General features: G+C 41.0%; 1 protein-coding gene across 1 annotated transcript in view; it reads right to left on the reverse strand.

Moving 5' to 3' along the window:
• The window catches only part of JAKMIP1 (janus kinase and microtubule interacting protein 1), a 251,179-nt gene that overhangs the window by 35,840 nt on the left and 199,854 nt on the right, over window positions 1-15,485 (reverse strand). The window contains exons 17-22 of the mRNA XM_034770969.1: window positions 15,057-15,158; window positions 12,953-13,006; window positions 12,025-12,090; window positions 6,880-6,948; window positions 3,208-3,285; window positions 1,355-1,558 (exon numbers count right to left, since the gene is read on the reverse strand). Coding sequence (XP_034626860.1) covers window positions 1,355-1,558; window positions 3,208-3,285; window positions 6,880-6,948; window positions 12,025-12,090; window positions 12,953-13,006; window positions 15,057-15,158 — 573 coding nt within the window. The remainder of the gene's footprint in view (window positions 1-1,354; window positions 1,559-3,207; window positions 3,286-6,879; window positions 6,949-12,024; window positions 12,091-12,952; window positions 13,007-15,056; window positions 15,159-15,485) is intronic.

Raw genomic sequence — 15,485 nt, forward strand, 5'->3', positions numbered from 1 at the left:
CTACCCAGCTTTAGGCTCCCACAGGCAGAATCTGCAAGAATTGTTTCAGAACCATCAGGCTCATGATTGTCTCCACAACCAATAGGTGATGAGGTTCCACTACCACTGGGCCACTACACATGGACATATTCCTCATGGAAATGGCTCAGTCTGGAACAGGTGAGTATATGCCTCGAGTCAGTTCCAGTCTGTCTAAAAGGGTAGCTTTTATCTCCGGATCTGAGCTTGTCACTCAAGGCTTGGTATACTACCTGGGCCTCTCCTGTCAGAAATAGTGCCACACTGGCCATCCAAGTTGACTCCTTCCAGCTGGCAGCACTGGCCACTCACTCAAAGGTGCAGAGGAAGGCCTCAGGGTCATCTTCTGAGCCCAACTTCACCTACCATGGCCAGGGCAACCTTAGCTGCCCTCTCTAGGACCAGCAAGACTCCCTGGAGCCCATTTCTTCAGGTGCTTCGGGAACTGTTTTTGTTGACCCTGCTGGCTGTTGTGATGCCAACAGGTGGATGTCTCCTCCCATCCTATCCTACTAAAAGAGCAAGGGGGGAATCCACCAGACAAACCCTGCTAGCCATCACTTCTGCCACTGTTCTTTCTGTAACTGCTTTCCTGTTCTCCTCCACTTTTTCTTATGCTGCCTTATCTTCCTCTCAGTTCCAGAAGCTGTCTTCCTGCCCACATCCTCCAACACGTATAGGGCTGCTGGCCTATCTTCCCCAGCCCAGGAAGGAATAACACGACCTCCAAATCTCTTTCAGACCCTTCCTTCAGGGCACAGTTTATTAACTTAATCAAATAAAATCACAAAGTAACACAATACCAAGTTATTCCCCTGACCAATCCAGGTTGCAGGGGGTCCAGAAGCCTTTCAATCTGCATCTCTCCCTGTTCCAGGGCCAGTCACAAGAGCCAGCCTCAGCTCTCAGCTGACTAAATTCTCTCAGCCCTTTATCCACCTGATCCCGTCTCAGCTGGATTAGGTAATCAAACAGGGCTGGCTGGCCACAGGGTCACTGGCCCTTAAAGGTGCAGGCCACCCTCTTATAATGTTCTATGCAGGCAGACCCCGTCTGTCCGTGGAGCCCCCTTGAAGTCAGCATAGCTCTGCCCACACGGAACAATTTACAAGATGGAGGCCTTAGACTATAAGCTCTCTGGGGCAGTCCATTGTATTTTGTTTATGTATAGTGCCCATGCGGTCCCAATTCTGATTGGGGTTCCCTGGAATGACAGCAATATAAATAATAAGACTCAGAATAACTTGGCAAGGTGACAGTGACGTGGTACTCTTGTGCTGGCGATGGTGGTGACAATGGTGTAACACTGATGTGGGGGGAAGGAGTGGTGAGTTACCTGCTGTGCCTGCTGCAGCAGCTCCATGCGCTCATGCAAGATCTGGCTATCAAACTCGCGGCTCTGCCTCAGGATCTGCCGCCGCACCTTCTCCACCGCAGCTCGCAAATCCTCCCTCTGCACTTCATTCAATGACTCACTCGCCCGCCTTCCAGGGTCCTGCTGCAGAGCGTTATACAGCGTGGCTTCCAGCTCCTGGATTTTCTAATGCCAACCCAAATCACACACAAACAGGCTCACGTTTGAATACAGCAGGCAAACAAACCAACACGACGACAACAATGCTTGCAAGCCAAGCTTAACAGGGAGGAAGGACACAACTAGAGAACAGAAAAGCAGCACTCATGTGAGCAGTGAAGAGCATTCCATATACAGTGCACATGTTCTTATGAGACTGTTTCCAGCATGGGCCTTGTGTTCTGTTCAACTGAATGATTGATTTGTTTAATTTAACCAGAGTTCACAGTATGTGTTGGGAAAGACAAAAGATTCAGCATTTTCCCACATGCCAAGTTTTTGTTCAATTCACGACAGGGCCCCACTGCCAATTCTGAGTTACAAGGTTAGTGCCAAACGAGTGTTTTCCCTCATTGCAGCTGGATTGTTAAATCAGCCCAGGGAATAAAACTGTTTACAAGGCATCAAAAAGAAGAACTGCAAGTGATATAGTAACTTACTGCAAGTCAAGAAAAAGCCTGTCACTCATTTCTCTTTCTCTGACCCTACAGTTCTAATCTGCGGTTATTCCCGGTTTCCTACATTTTCTTTGTTCTGAATTGCCATAAGGAATTCCATATACTCGTGTCTCAAGGGGATCAAAGGTTAAAGCACAGAATCAGAAATTTCATCAAGTAAAGAAACACCTGTGTTTTCTGGTCTGTCAGGGTACTTGAGGGCTAGGGCACACCAATAGATCTTTTGTTTCTTGTTAGTTTCTAGTCAATTTTACTTTCAGTTTCTCATGCACTAACCAAATGCAGCAATATTTGGGAGGCGAACAGCACAGAATGTTAAAATCCAAACAGAAATCTATATTCACTGACTAAAATAAGACATCTTATTTCTTTTACAATTACATTTTGTATGATCATATGAAAGAAAACCATCCAGAACAACATTATTTGGATCTAAACTATCCGGCAGCAACCCACTAAACTTCACAATACCTTTGTGAGGTAGGTAATTGTGTCCATTTTACAGATGCATAAACTAAACTGAATGGGTTGCCCAAGGTCACATAGTATAGAATGGAACCCAGGTGCCCAATCTCCCAGTTACCTCCTTTAAACACTAGATCACATTGCTTCTCTAAGAATCCTTTTCCAATTTGAAATGCCTACAATATGTAACCAATTCTTCATGCCACAATACTTCTGTTTCTTGAGGTTTTACTCCACCTAATGAAGCTGAGTGCACTAATGTGCTAATTCAGAGGACTTTATTTAAGAAGTCTATAAGAGATTAGACTAGATAGGATGGAAAGGATAGACATCTCTGGGTTTGGAGAAGTTAATGGCAAATATTTACAAATAGCTGGAAAAATAACATTTGAAATGTTTTATAGTCATTTTCTGCATATTTTACTCATGATCACTGTGCACACTGTTAGCCTCTCTCTGGCAACCAATTCTACCACCAAAAAATGTTGCCTTTTGCACATTTTAAAATAAAATGCAATGCAAAAAACATTACAATTCCAATCATTTTAACCCATTTCCTGTTTTAAGTAACTTTTGGTTTCCTAATCTAGCAGAACAAAAAATCATTTAAAAAAGAACCCTATGTAAATTTTTTCATTTGTATTTTGTCAAATCTGATCAAGCATGAAAATTTAATGACTGTTCTTTTCCTACCATGTAAGCCTGGTCCAGAGCTTGTTTCCTGTAGTCGAGTTCTTCCTCTAAATAACCCTTCTGTTTACTGAACAGGTCCTGAGCAATAATAAAAACAATGGAGGGTTTGTTCTTTATCCTAACTCGTGAGGAATCATAAAGTTCACCATTTTTTTGTATGCAATCTCTCAGTCACTTTCACCTGAAAGCAACTGAGAACCTAAAACCATGGGTCATATTTATTGTTAGGATATTTAGAGTATTAGATTGATTAGTATTTAAAAAACAACAACATCATATTAACTATGGGTATCTAGAAAGCACCTTTCCTTTGATGATCTCTAAAACACGGTATAAACCTTAAGGGCAAGATCCTGCCTTTATCTGACAGAGGCACACACAAAGGAGGGAGAGAAGGGTGAAGCATGTCCACCATGCATGTATTACAAGAGCCACTATTTACACAAGGCAGGCCAAGAGAGGGGAGAAAATCATGTTGTTAAGTGCACTTCACTGCTCCTTTGAAAATGAGTAATATATGCCCCTCAAGGGTTTATGCTGGAGGTCTCAATCTATGTACTAACTAGCCGAGTGTGCAGCTATGTACTTTAATCAGCAAATTGTATTTGAATTAGGAAATGGGAGGACTACTTGATGTGGAGTCCAGGACCCCTCCTTAGTGCAAGGCAGAGATTCTGCTCCACTGCTAGCATAGAACAAAAAGAGGTTCTTTATGCCCTCTGGTTTTCTGTCAGACTTGCCTGGCAGAGGGCAAACTTTGGTTCTAAACCTCACACTACCCCTATAAAGGTAGGTAACTCTAATCTGATATGGGTAAACCGAGGGCCAGAGAGGTTAAGGGGCTTTGCCTACACAGTTGCAGAAGCTAGTATTAGAACTCAGGATTTCTGAATACTTTTCAATCACTAAACTCACTAACCCGCAGTAATAATATCTTACCTGTACATTGCTATAGCAACTGGGCACAAGGTGTTTTACAGGCCACCTATATATATTATAGATGGATCATATCCGCTGTCACCGAAATGCTGAACAGATTAGGATTCCGTGGAACTCAATATCCAAAACTGAAGCTATAGGAAGACTATGAGTCTTAGAATGAGACTCTAAATAGTTGGAACTTAACCAGTACACAGGGGCCAGGAAACTTTCTCTTGAAAAAAGTGCTCTGGAGCTTTTAATGAGCACAAGTACACACCATAATCAGGCTGGAAAATACTAGCTTTATATCATTCTTTTTGTGGTGATGGTGCCCATAAACAAATAGCCCAGAAAGCGGAAAGGCAATTTGGTCAGACTTACCATTTATAGTCATTTTTATTTAAAGATAAACTTTTGTGTTTCCTCAACATATGGAACAAGAAGCAGTTTAAATATAAATCCATGTACCTTCTGATAAAGGCCTTTTAGCTTTCATTAAAAATACAAAATGGGCTAGTGTGTATATGTGTATAACAAAAGGCTTTTAAAAACAGAAAGCTTTGCCATTCTGGATCATCTATTTTAGTAGCAGAACCACTCCAAAACATAGAATGGTATCACTAACAGAAATTATTGGCCTATGTCAATAGTAAGAAAAAATGTTCAGATTGACTCTGGGTCTTGTTTGCATTTACTGGGCCAAATTTTGCTTTCAAATGCAATGCCCAATAATGTCCGTGGGAATTGTGCACATAAGCATAGGGACACAATTTGGTAATTAGTAATCAGTAATTAGTAATAAAACAAAATTCCCATTTGAAATGTTATTTGGCTTAAAATAAAACTGCTCAGCCCAGTAATCTGACAGTCTGAAGAGTCAGTAAGCATAAGAACTAATTATAATATATATTGTTCCTTGTTATTGGAAGTACCCCAGTTGTTGGAACAAGCCATTGTTTTTTACATTGGCAGCATAGAAGTCAAATATGGGAGACTAGAACAAGGTTCCATGCCATTTTCATTCTGATATAATCCATAAACAAACTGTAATGTTTAATGTTTTAAAACTTTATTAAACACTGGAGTTCTTTCAATGATCCATGAACCAATATAAAAGCAGAATGGGAACTTATTTCAGTCTTGGATGCTGAATGTTCATACGGCAATGACACAATTATTGTTAATTATTTTTTCTATTACAGCAGCACCTAGAGGGGCAAGATCCAGGCCCCATTGTGTGCTGTACAAACATACAATAAGAGACAGTCACTGCTCTAAAGAGCTTGCAAGCTAAATAGACAGGAGAAAGGGTGATAAGGGAAACAGGCACAGGGAGGGGAAGTGACTTGCTCAAAGGTACACAGCAGGTCAGTGGCAGAGCTAGGAATAAGTCCCAGTCTAGTGCCCTATTCACGGTACCACACGGACTCGCAGGTGATATCACCATCATTTAAGCAGGGTGGCCACTACCAGCAATAGGAGTCAGAAATTGTAATGAGGATGGGATTTTCAGAAGCACTCAGCATTGGCCTAACTCTACTCCCAAAGGAAGCAGCTAGGCCAATACTGAGCGCTTCTGAAAATCTTACCATAAAATAAATTTTCATATTCGTTACACAATTTATGCCGGGCAAGATATGACTATTGCTTTTGAGACTGACAGATTGCTGAGCTGAGCAAATACATACAGTTCCTTGGTGCGTAAATACTCAGAAGCTTGAAGTGAACATGAATTACAGATACCACAGATTGCAAATGAAAACATGTATATGTCAAGTTAGAGAGACACGACATATTTGTTCTAATTTACTTTGTAAAACAATCTAGTGTTTTCCATTTCCCCCCTAAAAATATGTTATTTTTTTACATTTTCCAACTCAGAGTTACAAATACAGTAATTCTTGGCGTAATACAGATAAAAGGGCCCACACCTTGTATTACATGATTATTGGTATCACGCCCCATTCACAAAGGCAGTGCACCAAACAATGAGCCAGAAAAGCCAAATTCTAATCTTGGCACTGACAGCCAAAGGCAAGAAAGTCACTTCACCCATCAGCCTCTGTCTCGCTTTCTGTAAGATGGGGATAATGTTGTTTATGTATCTACTAGGAAAATGTATGGCAAGGTTTAATCCGTATTTGTACATCAATTGGAAGATGAAAAGTGCTACATGCATGATAAATCAACAAAATTAAACATTCATTCAGAAAATCTTCATACAACATACAGCAAAAGGAGAGCTTAGTATCATATCAAATTTGTAGTGAAAGACTTAATTGCACTTTGGAATTCATCCATCCTTGAGAGGGAAGAGAGGTTAAGACAAAAAAGCGGAAGCAGGAAGAGGACTTCATTAGTTGAAATTACACACCATAGGCCAAATTAATCCCTGGTGCAATTCTACTGAAATTTGACTCCAAGACTCCAAAGAACCTGCTGTTGCCAAACAAAATAATATACAGAGAAAGCACACAGACAGGTTTCATACCATTTGCTTATTATACCCGTTCGTGTGGTATATTGTAGGTACAGCCATGCTTCAGTCTCAGTTTAATTACTTTTTTCTCTACACATCAATGGCATTAGCTATTAAACAGAGTTTTATAAAACTATTCCTGACAGCACCACGCAGTCATCCCCACTACAAAGAAAACAGCAACAACTTAACACGTCATCGTGTTTACAGACTTCTCTCTGAAATGGAGTTCTAGCTGAGCAAGTGACTTTTTAAAAATGATCATTTCTTACCTTTTCATTCTCCAGGTCCATCATCTTCTGTGTCAGTGCAGCTTCTGTTCCCTCTATTTGTTTTAGCCACTATATGAACACGGCAGGAACAAGAGGAATAGAAAAAGATGAGAATACAGCATCATTTGGAAGAGCATCATTGAAAGTGATGTAAGTTAATTTGTTGATGAGAGTGCCAATTGCATGCTTCACCCATCCCCACCCCCATTAACTGTTCAGCTTTTTCAAACTACAGAAATGAGGAGGAGGGAACTGGGAAGACTAATTATGAGTGGAGGCTGATCCTTCCCCCTCTAAAAGCCTAGGTTCAAATGTGACTGGGGTCAAGAAAGCAAAATTAGTTGATGGTTTCATCCTTGCTGCTCCCCAGGCCCATTTGTCCACATCACAAACCCACCATATGGTGTCAGGGCCCAACCTTGCAATCCTTTCTTATGGTAACTTAAACCAGTGGGAGTATTTGCATGAGGAAGGATTGCAGAATCCATCCTTTATTTGGCACAATTCACAGCATTTGTTGGGAGCAAGCTCATTACTAGAACAAGAGGGGCTTTGAAGGTGAACAGGGGCGTGTGCAAGAATTAAAATTTGACCGCTTTTGGAGGGGCACGTTCTGTGCCCCTACCGCAGCCCTGGGACCAGAAGAGCTTGCTCTCCTCACTGCAGGCCCGGGGCCGGAGGAGTTCTGTGTCCCCTGTGTCCCTGTTTGCCCCCGCCCCTCTTGGGCACTGCCCTGGAAATGAAGATTAAGATGGGTAGGGAGAACTGTGTGAAGAAATTCATGCAGTGGCTACCATCCGATCAATCTCTTATTATTATGCTTTAAAAAATGTGACCAAATGAAAAGAATGGTCGTTGCATTCCAACTGTAAGACGATACATAGAGGAAACTACAGTTTTATGCCTTGAATATTAATGATAGCTAAGAGTATGCTAACATTCAGCTTTATGGGTTGTCAGGATGGATGGGAATTCTCATTCTTGTTCATGGTTTTATTTTATTTAATTTCTTCATTGGATTACAGGACTCCCTTACAACACAGTCTGGCCAGTTCCCACTGAAGTCAGTAGGAGCTTCACCATTGACTTTAGCAGGAGCAAGGTTGGGCACTTAGAATATTAAGTGGAAGAACTTTGGGGAGAGTGATGAATCTTTGTTAACTTTTGTTTAAATAGCTGATATGTGATGTGTTTTAGGGGTCTACTGATATTTAAGGACAGATGTTGGGCCAATAAAACATATTACCTCACCCACCTCTGTCCTATATATACACATACAGACACGCTAAAATGTCATATGTTTTTAAATAGCTGATAGTCATTTCTTTCCTCACTACCTGGTAAGTCCTACCTACAGGATTCTGCATTTTCCTGCTAGCACCTGAGATCAGTAACACCTAAGCATTCACCATGCTGCACCTTTGACCTTAATTAACAGCATCAGAACAATAGGCAGCATCTTGCCTATTTAAGCATTAAACCCCATATTCAGCAGCACTTTTTCAGTTCACTTTAAAGTCCCTTAACAGGGAGGCCCAGAACTCTTAATTCTTCATTTGCGGTGTTTGCCTAATTAATGTGGTAAGGAAGGAGTCAATGGACTGAATGGTTGGATTTGGTAATTAGAGCAACTCAAATGACCTACACTTGTGACAGGATCAGAAGGAAACTGTTTCTATAATAAAGAGGAGGGGGGAAAATCTGATTTCTGATTTAAACGGCTCTGTGATTGAAATCCAAGATATCTGTGATTGTAATATGCTTCCCACAGATATATTTTAACATGCAGAAACTCCAGTGAATTACTGCTGCCTCCATGTATTAGGAGGATTTTCTAGTGCAGAGATGGGCAAACTACGGCCCAGGGGCCGCATCTGGCCCTCCAGACGTTTTAATCCGGCCCTCAAGCTTCCGCTGGGAAGCGAGATCTGGGGCTTGCCTCACTCTGCGCAGCTCCCAGAAGCAGCAGCATGTCCCCCCTCTGGCTCCTATGCGTAGGGGCAGCCAGGGGGTTCCGCACGCTGCCCCCACCCAAACACTACTTCCACAGCTCCCATTGGCTGGGAACTGCAGCCAATGGGAGCTGCAAGAGCAGTGCCTGCAGGCAGGGCAGCACACAGAGCCGCCTGGCCACGCCTCCGTGTAGGAGCCAGAGTGGGGACACGCCGCTGATTCTGGGAGCTTCTTGGGATAAGCGCCGCATTGAGCCTACACCCCTGACCCCCTCCCATACCCCACACCCCTGCCCCAGCCCTGATCGTTCTCGTGCCCTCCAAACCCCTCGGTCCCAGCCCAGAGCCCCCTCCTGCACCCTGAACTCCTCATTTCTGGCCCCACCCCAGAGCCCACACCCCCAGCTGGAGCCCTCACCCCTTCCCGCACACCAACCCTCAATTTTGTGAGCATTCATGGCCCACCATACAATTTCCATACCCAGATGTGGCCCTCGAGCCAAAAAGTTTGCCCACCCCGGTCTAATAGATAGGATATGGAGCGACCTGGGTTCAATTTAATCTGCCTCGTGCCTCATTTCCCCATCAGTAAAATGGGGCTAATACTTCCCTGCCTCACAGGTGTGCTATGTAGATTAATTCATTACTGAATTTTAGTCATTGCTTGATTGTGAGGCACTCAGACTACAGTGATGTAAAAGTACATAGATAGACTCTCATGTTAAAATCAGACAACCTGTATGTAGTTAGAAGGACAGAACCAAACACTCCTCCTTTTTGAACAAGCTGATTAAACAGTAAGACTACCATAGAAGTCCTCCTCTGGTCAGCTGAGGACTGACAGAAGTACTGTCAATAGGAATAGTTCCTATGAAGTAACCAAAACTAGATTTTTTGCAGGGGACGTGTAAAAGATACCTGCTATTTTCAGAACTTTGAAGCCCCTTTTGTAATTTCTTTTTCTATTGTTATAAAGGATTTCCCATATTGACAAACTCCCAGTTTATTCTTAGAGGCAGGATTGCTGTGATTGGACACTAATGGAAATAACCTGCAAGAGGTCACTAAGCTTCTATATGAGAGAGCGAGCTTGCATGACCCTTATTCTCTCAAATAGTCCCATTAATTTCAGTGACACTATGGTTAATATGAACCAGCTTAAGTGAGGACTGCACAGTCCAGCCCTTAATGCTTGTGTAATTTTGCTTTTCTTTTTGTCTACTGATCTAGCCATTTACCATTGATTTTTCTCATTAGAGTTTAAGCTACAACATTTGTAATGATTTATTCAGTTTTAATAAATATAATAATAATAATAATATATGGAGATATACCTATCTCCTAGAATTGGAAGGGACCCTGAAAGGTCATCGAGTCCAGCCCCCTGCCTTCACTAGCAGGACCAAGTACTGATTTTGCCCCAGATCCCCAAGTGGCCCCCTCAAGGATTGAACTCACAACCCTGGGTTTAACAGGCCAATGCTCAAATCACTGAGCTATTTGTTTACACGAATGACTTGGTTGAATCATTAATCAATTAATCTGAATGGTGGAGCTTTCATGCTAGACTTCCATTCTGAAGTTCAGAAATGGACCTGTGCAGGTCTAGATATAAACCTATCAAAGGCAGACTTATTGGGATGGGGCAATATAGCAGTCTTTTCAGTAGAAAGGAAATGACTTCCTTCCTAGCCAATTTAAATTGAATTATTATTGGGTCATTACTACGTTCACTCTACTAATGATCTAAGTGGAGAGCAAGTTCTAAAGTCACATGGAAGCGGGTGACTTGTCTAATTTATCTGTCCTGTGGAAAATATTTTTGGTCATATCCTATTACAACGTTGAACCAGTGAATATCATATTTACTAAAAGAAAGTTATTCCCTCTTGGATCTCTTCCTTCTTCTTTCACTTGTAAGTATGAGGAGATCATAATAATCTGTTCTGTTTGATCACAGATCTGTTACTGAACGACATGGACAATTATGACACGAGAAGGAAAAGGCAGCAGGATAAAGTGTGTGTGTGTGTGTGTGTGTGTGTGTGTGTGTGTGTGTGTGTGTTTTAGATCGATCATACCAGTGATTCTCAGCTTGAGAACTAAAACTATTATTTGAATTATAAACAGTTTGTTATATTACATTTCAGTTGTCTGATGGCTTACAACTGGTTTTAAGACTATGGGGAATTGGAGTTGCTATTTTCCAAGACCAATTGACTGTTTATATTTTTATGCTAGTGAAGACTGCCAGGCATACTAGTCAGGAGATAAATATTCTTTAGTAAGGACTTTAGAAACCTCTCCACTTAATACACAGCGGCACAAACCAGCTGCACTGTACTAGCTCAGTGAAGTCCCAGGAGAGGACCAAACCCTAACAACAGAAATACTGAATCATGTTTTCATAATTCTATCTTCCCCATGTGGCACAAGAAGGGAGATAAGAGATGAATGCAATTTTCAAAAGTGCTTGAACTGTGTGATCCAAGAAGTAAAACATCATGCAAGTTAAGGTTACAATAAATTTCTCACTAACACACTGTTAGGTAAAGGAAAGAGTGGGAAGTTAAAGGGCAGTATGTATTTTTACACCACTTGACAGACATAAATTTGTGGCTGCATAATGGAAAGATATTGAGGCTAATTTTTCAAAAACTAGCAGCCTATGTTCTTACAAAATAATGCACAGGTGGCACACGAAAGGAGCCTGTGAAGTGCTGAGAACTTTCTTTTTCTACGGACTTCCATCGTAGAGGCTGGTATTGAGCTCATTCCAGGAGGTTTTCAGAACCTTGGAGAAGTGGGCCCAGAGCAGGTCTTCATCGTAACCCTGCAAAGCACTGACAACCTCCAGTGATGTGCTGAGCACTCTCAATTCCTCAAAAGGTCACTGGGAATTGAGGTTTATTCCCAGATTAGGCTTCCTTTATCAAAAAGTATTTTACAGCTTTGTTTTAATGGTAACGTCTCTGGAGGAAGTTTTCATTTTTAAAATTATATTTTAAATGTTTGAATGTATGTTCGGGCCCTCCACAAGTACAATCCCCATAAAGCCATGGGTTATGATGCCTCCATGCTCACATCCATGTTAATTTAACAGAAAGGCCATGCATCACTGACAAATCATCCTTCCAGTTCCAGGATGGTATGCTCAGTGTTTATGCAAACAAAAATCTTTACTGAAATCTACCTTTTCACAGAGGGAAAGTACAGTCCCAGCTTGGATTATTGCAACCTGTTCTTCATTTCTCAAATTCTAAAATACAAAAAAGGTGCAACTGTATTTCACATTGGACTGTAAATCCATTCTTCAAAACTAGTGAGATCGATTTTGATTTTATTGTATGTATCACAGAGTATTGGCTCTCTTTATTTTTAAAAAAACAAGCACAGAAAATATCCAGTGATTACAAATAATAAAGCTAAAGTAAATGAATACAGTCCCTACACTTGTTAGTTCACTGCATCATTCTCACCATGCCTTGCAAAAAGAGCATGATCTAGGGTGGACTCAATCCAATGATTTTTTTTTTAAATGGGAAAAATATCAATTAATTGGATTGCCGTTCTAATGAAAAAAATCTTGCACTGAAGCCAAAGGAGCATTGAAGAATTAGACCTGTTATTGAACAGAGCAACATAGAGTGCTTTGAAAGTGTTTTTGGATCTCACTGCATAGAATAGAATCTAGAACCAACCCTCAAACTTTGTGGATCAGACTCAAGTTATGGTCAAATCTTTCCTGTCTAAGGTATTTCTAGGGCACCCTTTGTTGTAGAATCTAAACTTCTGGGTTACTATTTCAGGGAATCAATATAGAAAAATGAGTTAACTTATTTCCTACTCTTAATTTTGTTCTAACCTTTATTATACCAGATCTTGTGCATTCCCTGTGCCACAACTTTTAGTGCCACTCAACAGTGACCCACATCTGTCCTGAAAAACACAGATGTGACTCCCATTGAAGTTGATTCCCATTGAAGGGATTGCATCTATGCTGGCAAAAATGGATCCTAACATTTGGTATTGTATATGCAAATATAGCCATAAAAAGTCCCTTAATGCACATTTGCTGGCATGCCATTCCATGGGAATAATTGAAATAAAGAAATTGTTACCCCATTATCTCCAAGGATATCAAGCTTCTTCATAAGTTCAGAAATATTCACATCCTGGAAAATATTTTTAACATTCATTGTTCATAAAGGAGAAAACACATCATTAGCTACCAATTTTTTACATGGCCTTTATGCATCTTTGCATGCAAGAAGACTCCAAAAGCTGAATGTTAGTTTTGCATCACAATGACACAAATGCTATTGTTATGTTTACAGTGGATCAAATAGTACTCTCAGTTATATCCAGCAACCTGGGTATAAACGAGGGCAGAATATGTCTTAGCACATTTAGATTTATCAACTCACTGAAATGTTGAAATTGGGTAACAGGCTTAGAAAAAGACCTGGTTTGAGGAGAAAAAACGTGCAGCAGATTGGGCTATTGACATTTGTGGGACTAGTGTGTGGCTAACGAGAGCATGAATTGGCCCATAAACTAATAACTAATGATCTTTAAATCTAATTTGTTTTAACACAATAACAGAGTCACATATCGGACTTCTAGTGGCAGGAGTAATGTAAGTGACTGTCCCACTAGCCTTACCCATGATTACAGAAGCCACCAAAAGAAGTGTGACTTTGATCCTTATTGAGGCCCATTGATTACCTTTGAAACCCCACATGTAGCTAGTTTTCTCTGTACAAAAAACCAAAACCTACTTCCTCTCTTCCTTCCTACACTCCCAACGACACACAAAAGAAGAAACAAAAGAAACCTTCCTTATTAGACACCCAGTCTTGTTCATTGAAATCAATAGGAAAACTTCCTCTGATACAACAGGAGCAGTAATGAACCCTGAATGCCCAAATCTTTACAGAGTTGAGAACCCTCAACTCCCATTGATGTCCGGGGGAGCTGATAGTGCTCTACTGTCAAGCACTTTGCAGGACTGTGTTTTATACAACTATTTTCACTACTTATAGTATATAAAAATGCTGCTTTGTATCTGTATATTGTGCAATCACATTGAGAGGACAACATTGAACCCCAAATGTTGTGCCACATTAGCTACTCTTGCCTCAAACTTACAAAACGCATAGGTGTTGATTATTTATTTTATTATATGCTCATCTTGGACCTGATCTGAAGTGAACATAAAGTCAAATCAAACATGCAAAGTCTACTAGGACCGTTGTACCAGTCAGAGTGACCATGGTTGATGACATCTCTCCAGGCATCGTGTAGTGAAGTTCCCAGATCTGGATCGATCCTGCAAATGCATGGATCTCAGGGGTAGTGCCACAGGCAACACCAGGAAGGAAGGCCAGATTGTGGTGAGATGGTGACATTTTGCACATAGTTAAGCTACTTTTTGCTTAGGACTGGACACTCTCAGCACATATAGGAATACCTCTAGCTGCTCTAGTCTGCCTGTAAATAGGGCCAGGTTTCTGACCCATATAGCAGTATAGGTAGTACACAGGTTTGATAGATCCTGAACTTTGTCTCAGCGCAAAGATTTTTTGTGTGTCCATAAGCAAGAAATAGACTTTATTCAGGAGGCGGCGAGATCAATGGGAAAAGGTCCCATTGAGTTGAATGGACTTTGGATCACGTTCCTTACGCTCCAAGGCTCTGATTCAGCAAAAAACCATAAACACATTACTTCAATAGGACTTACACAGGTGCTTAAGTGCTTTGCTGAATTCAGTCCTCCTGAATACATTATAGGGATCATAACCGATGATGGAAAAGGTGCCACTTTTCTGACTGCAACTGTACATTCAGTATTGAATAAATGTGGAGCCATATGACAAATCAACTAATCATATCATACAATTATGTTCTTCCCTGCCGTATATTTTTTACAGTTTAGCTTAAGCTACTTCTACATAGCTCAAGTGACTGGCCTGCATTTCCTTTGGAGGAAGAATACTTGACAGTCTAGGAGACCTCTTTCCCCTGCCATTCATCCTAAACCCGCCTTTTCTCAGAACTTGATCATAACTTTGTCTTTGCAGAAGAAAAATGTTTCTTACATCTGAATCACTGCTGTACTTTCTAAGGTAACCGTGATTTAAAGTGTTCATATGAGTACAGGGGTGTCTCTGATAATGCTCCTGGTTAGCCAACCATCACAAGAGCTAGTGAAGCCACATCTACCTTTATTCCTTCCTGTTGACAGAACAGTTGAAGTGCACTTCCATTGTTTTCAGGGAAGGTGGTTATATGGAGGTTAAATGCCGGTGACCTTCGTTCTCTCTCCTGAGGAAAGATTTCGTTTAAAAAACAATATATGTGATTATACAATAATGTCAGTTTCTCTCAGACTACCCCAAGTTATTCAAGACAAACCTAAATTTACTAGTTTCAGAGTAAGAGCCGTGTTAGTCTGTATCCGCAAAAAGAAGAACAGGAGTACTTGTGGCACCTTAGAGACTAACAAATTTATTAGAGCATAAGCTTTCGTGGACTACAGCCCACTTCTTCGGATGCAGTCCACGAAAGCTTATGCTCTAATAAATTTGTTAGTCTCTAAGGTGCCACAAGTACTCCTGTTCTTCTTTTTGCGGATACAGACTAACACGGCTG

Source organism: Trachemys scripta, chromosome 5 (genome assembly GCF_013100865.1).
Source record: "Trachemys scripta elegans isolate TJP31775 chromosome 5, CAS_Tse_1.0, whole genome shotgun sequence".
Classification (NCBI taxonomy): Eukaryota; Metazoa; Chordata; order Testudines; family Emydidae; genus Trachemys; species Trachemys scripta.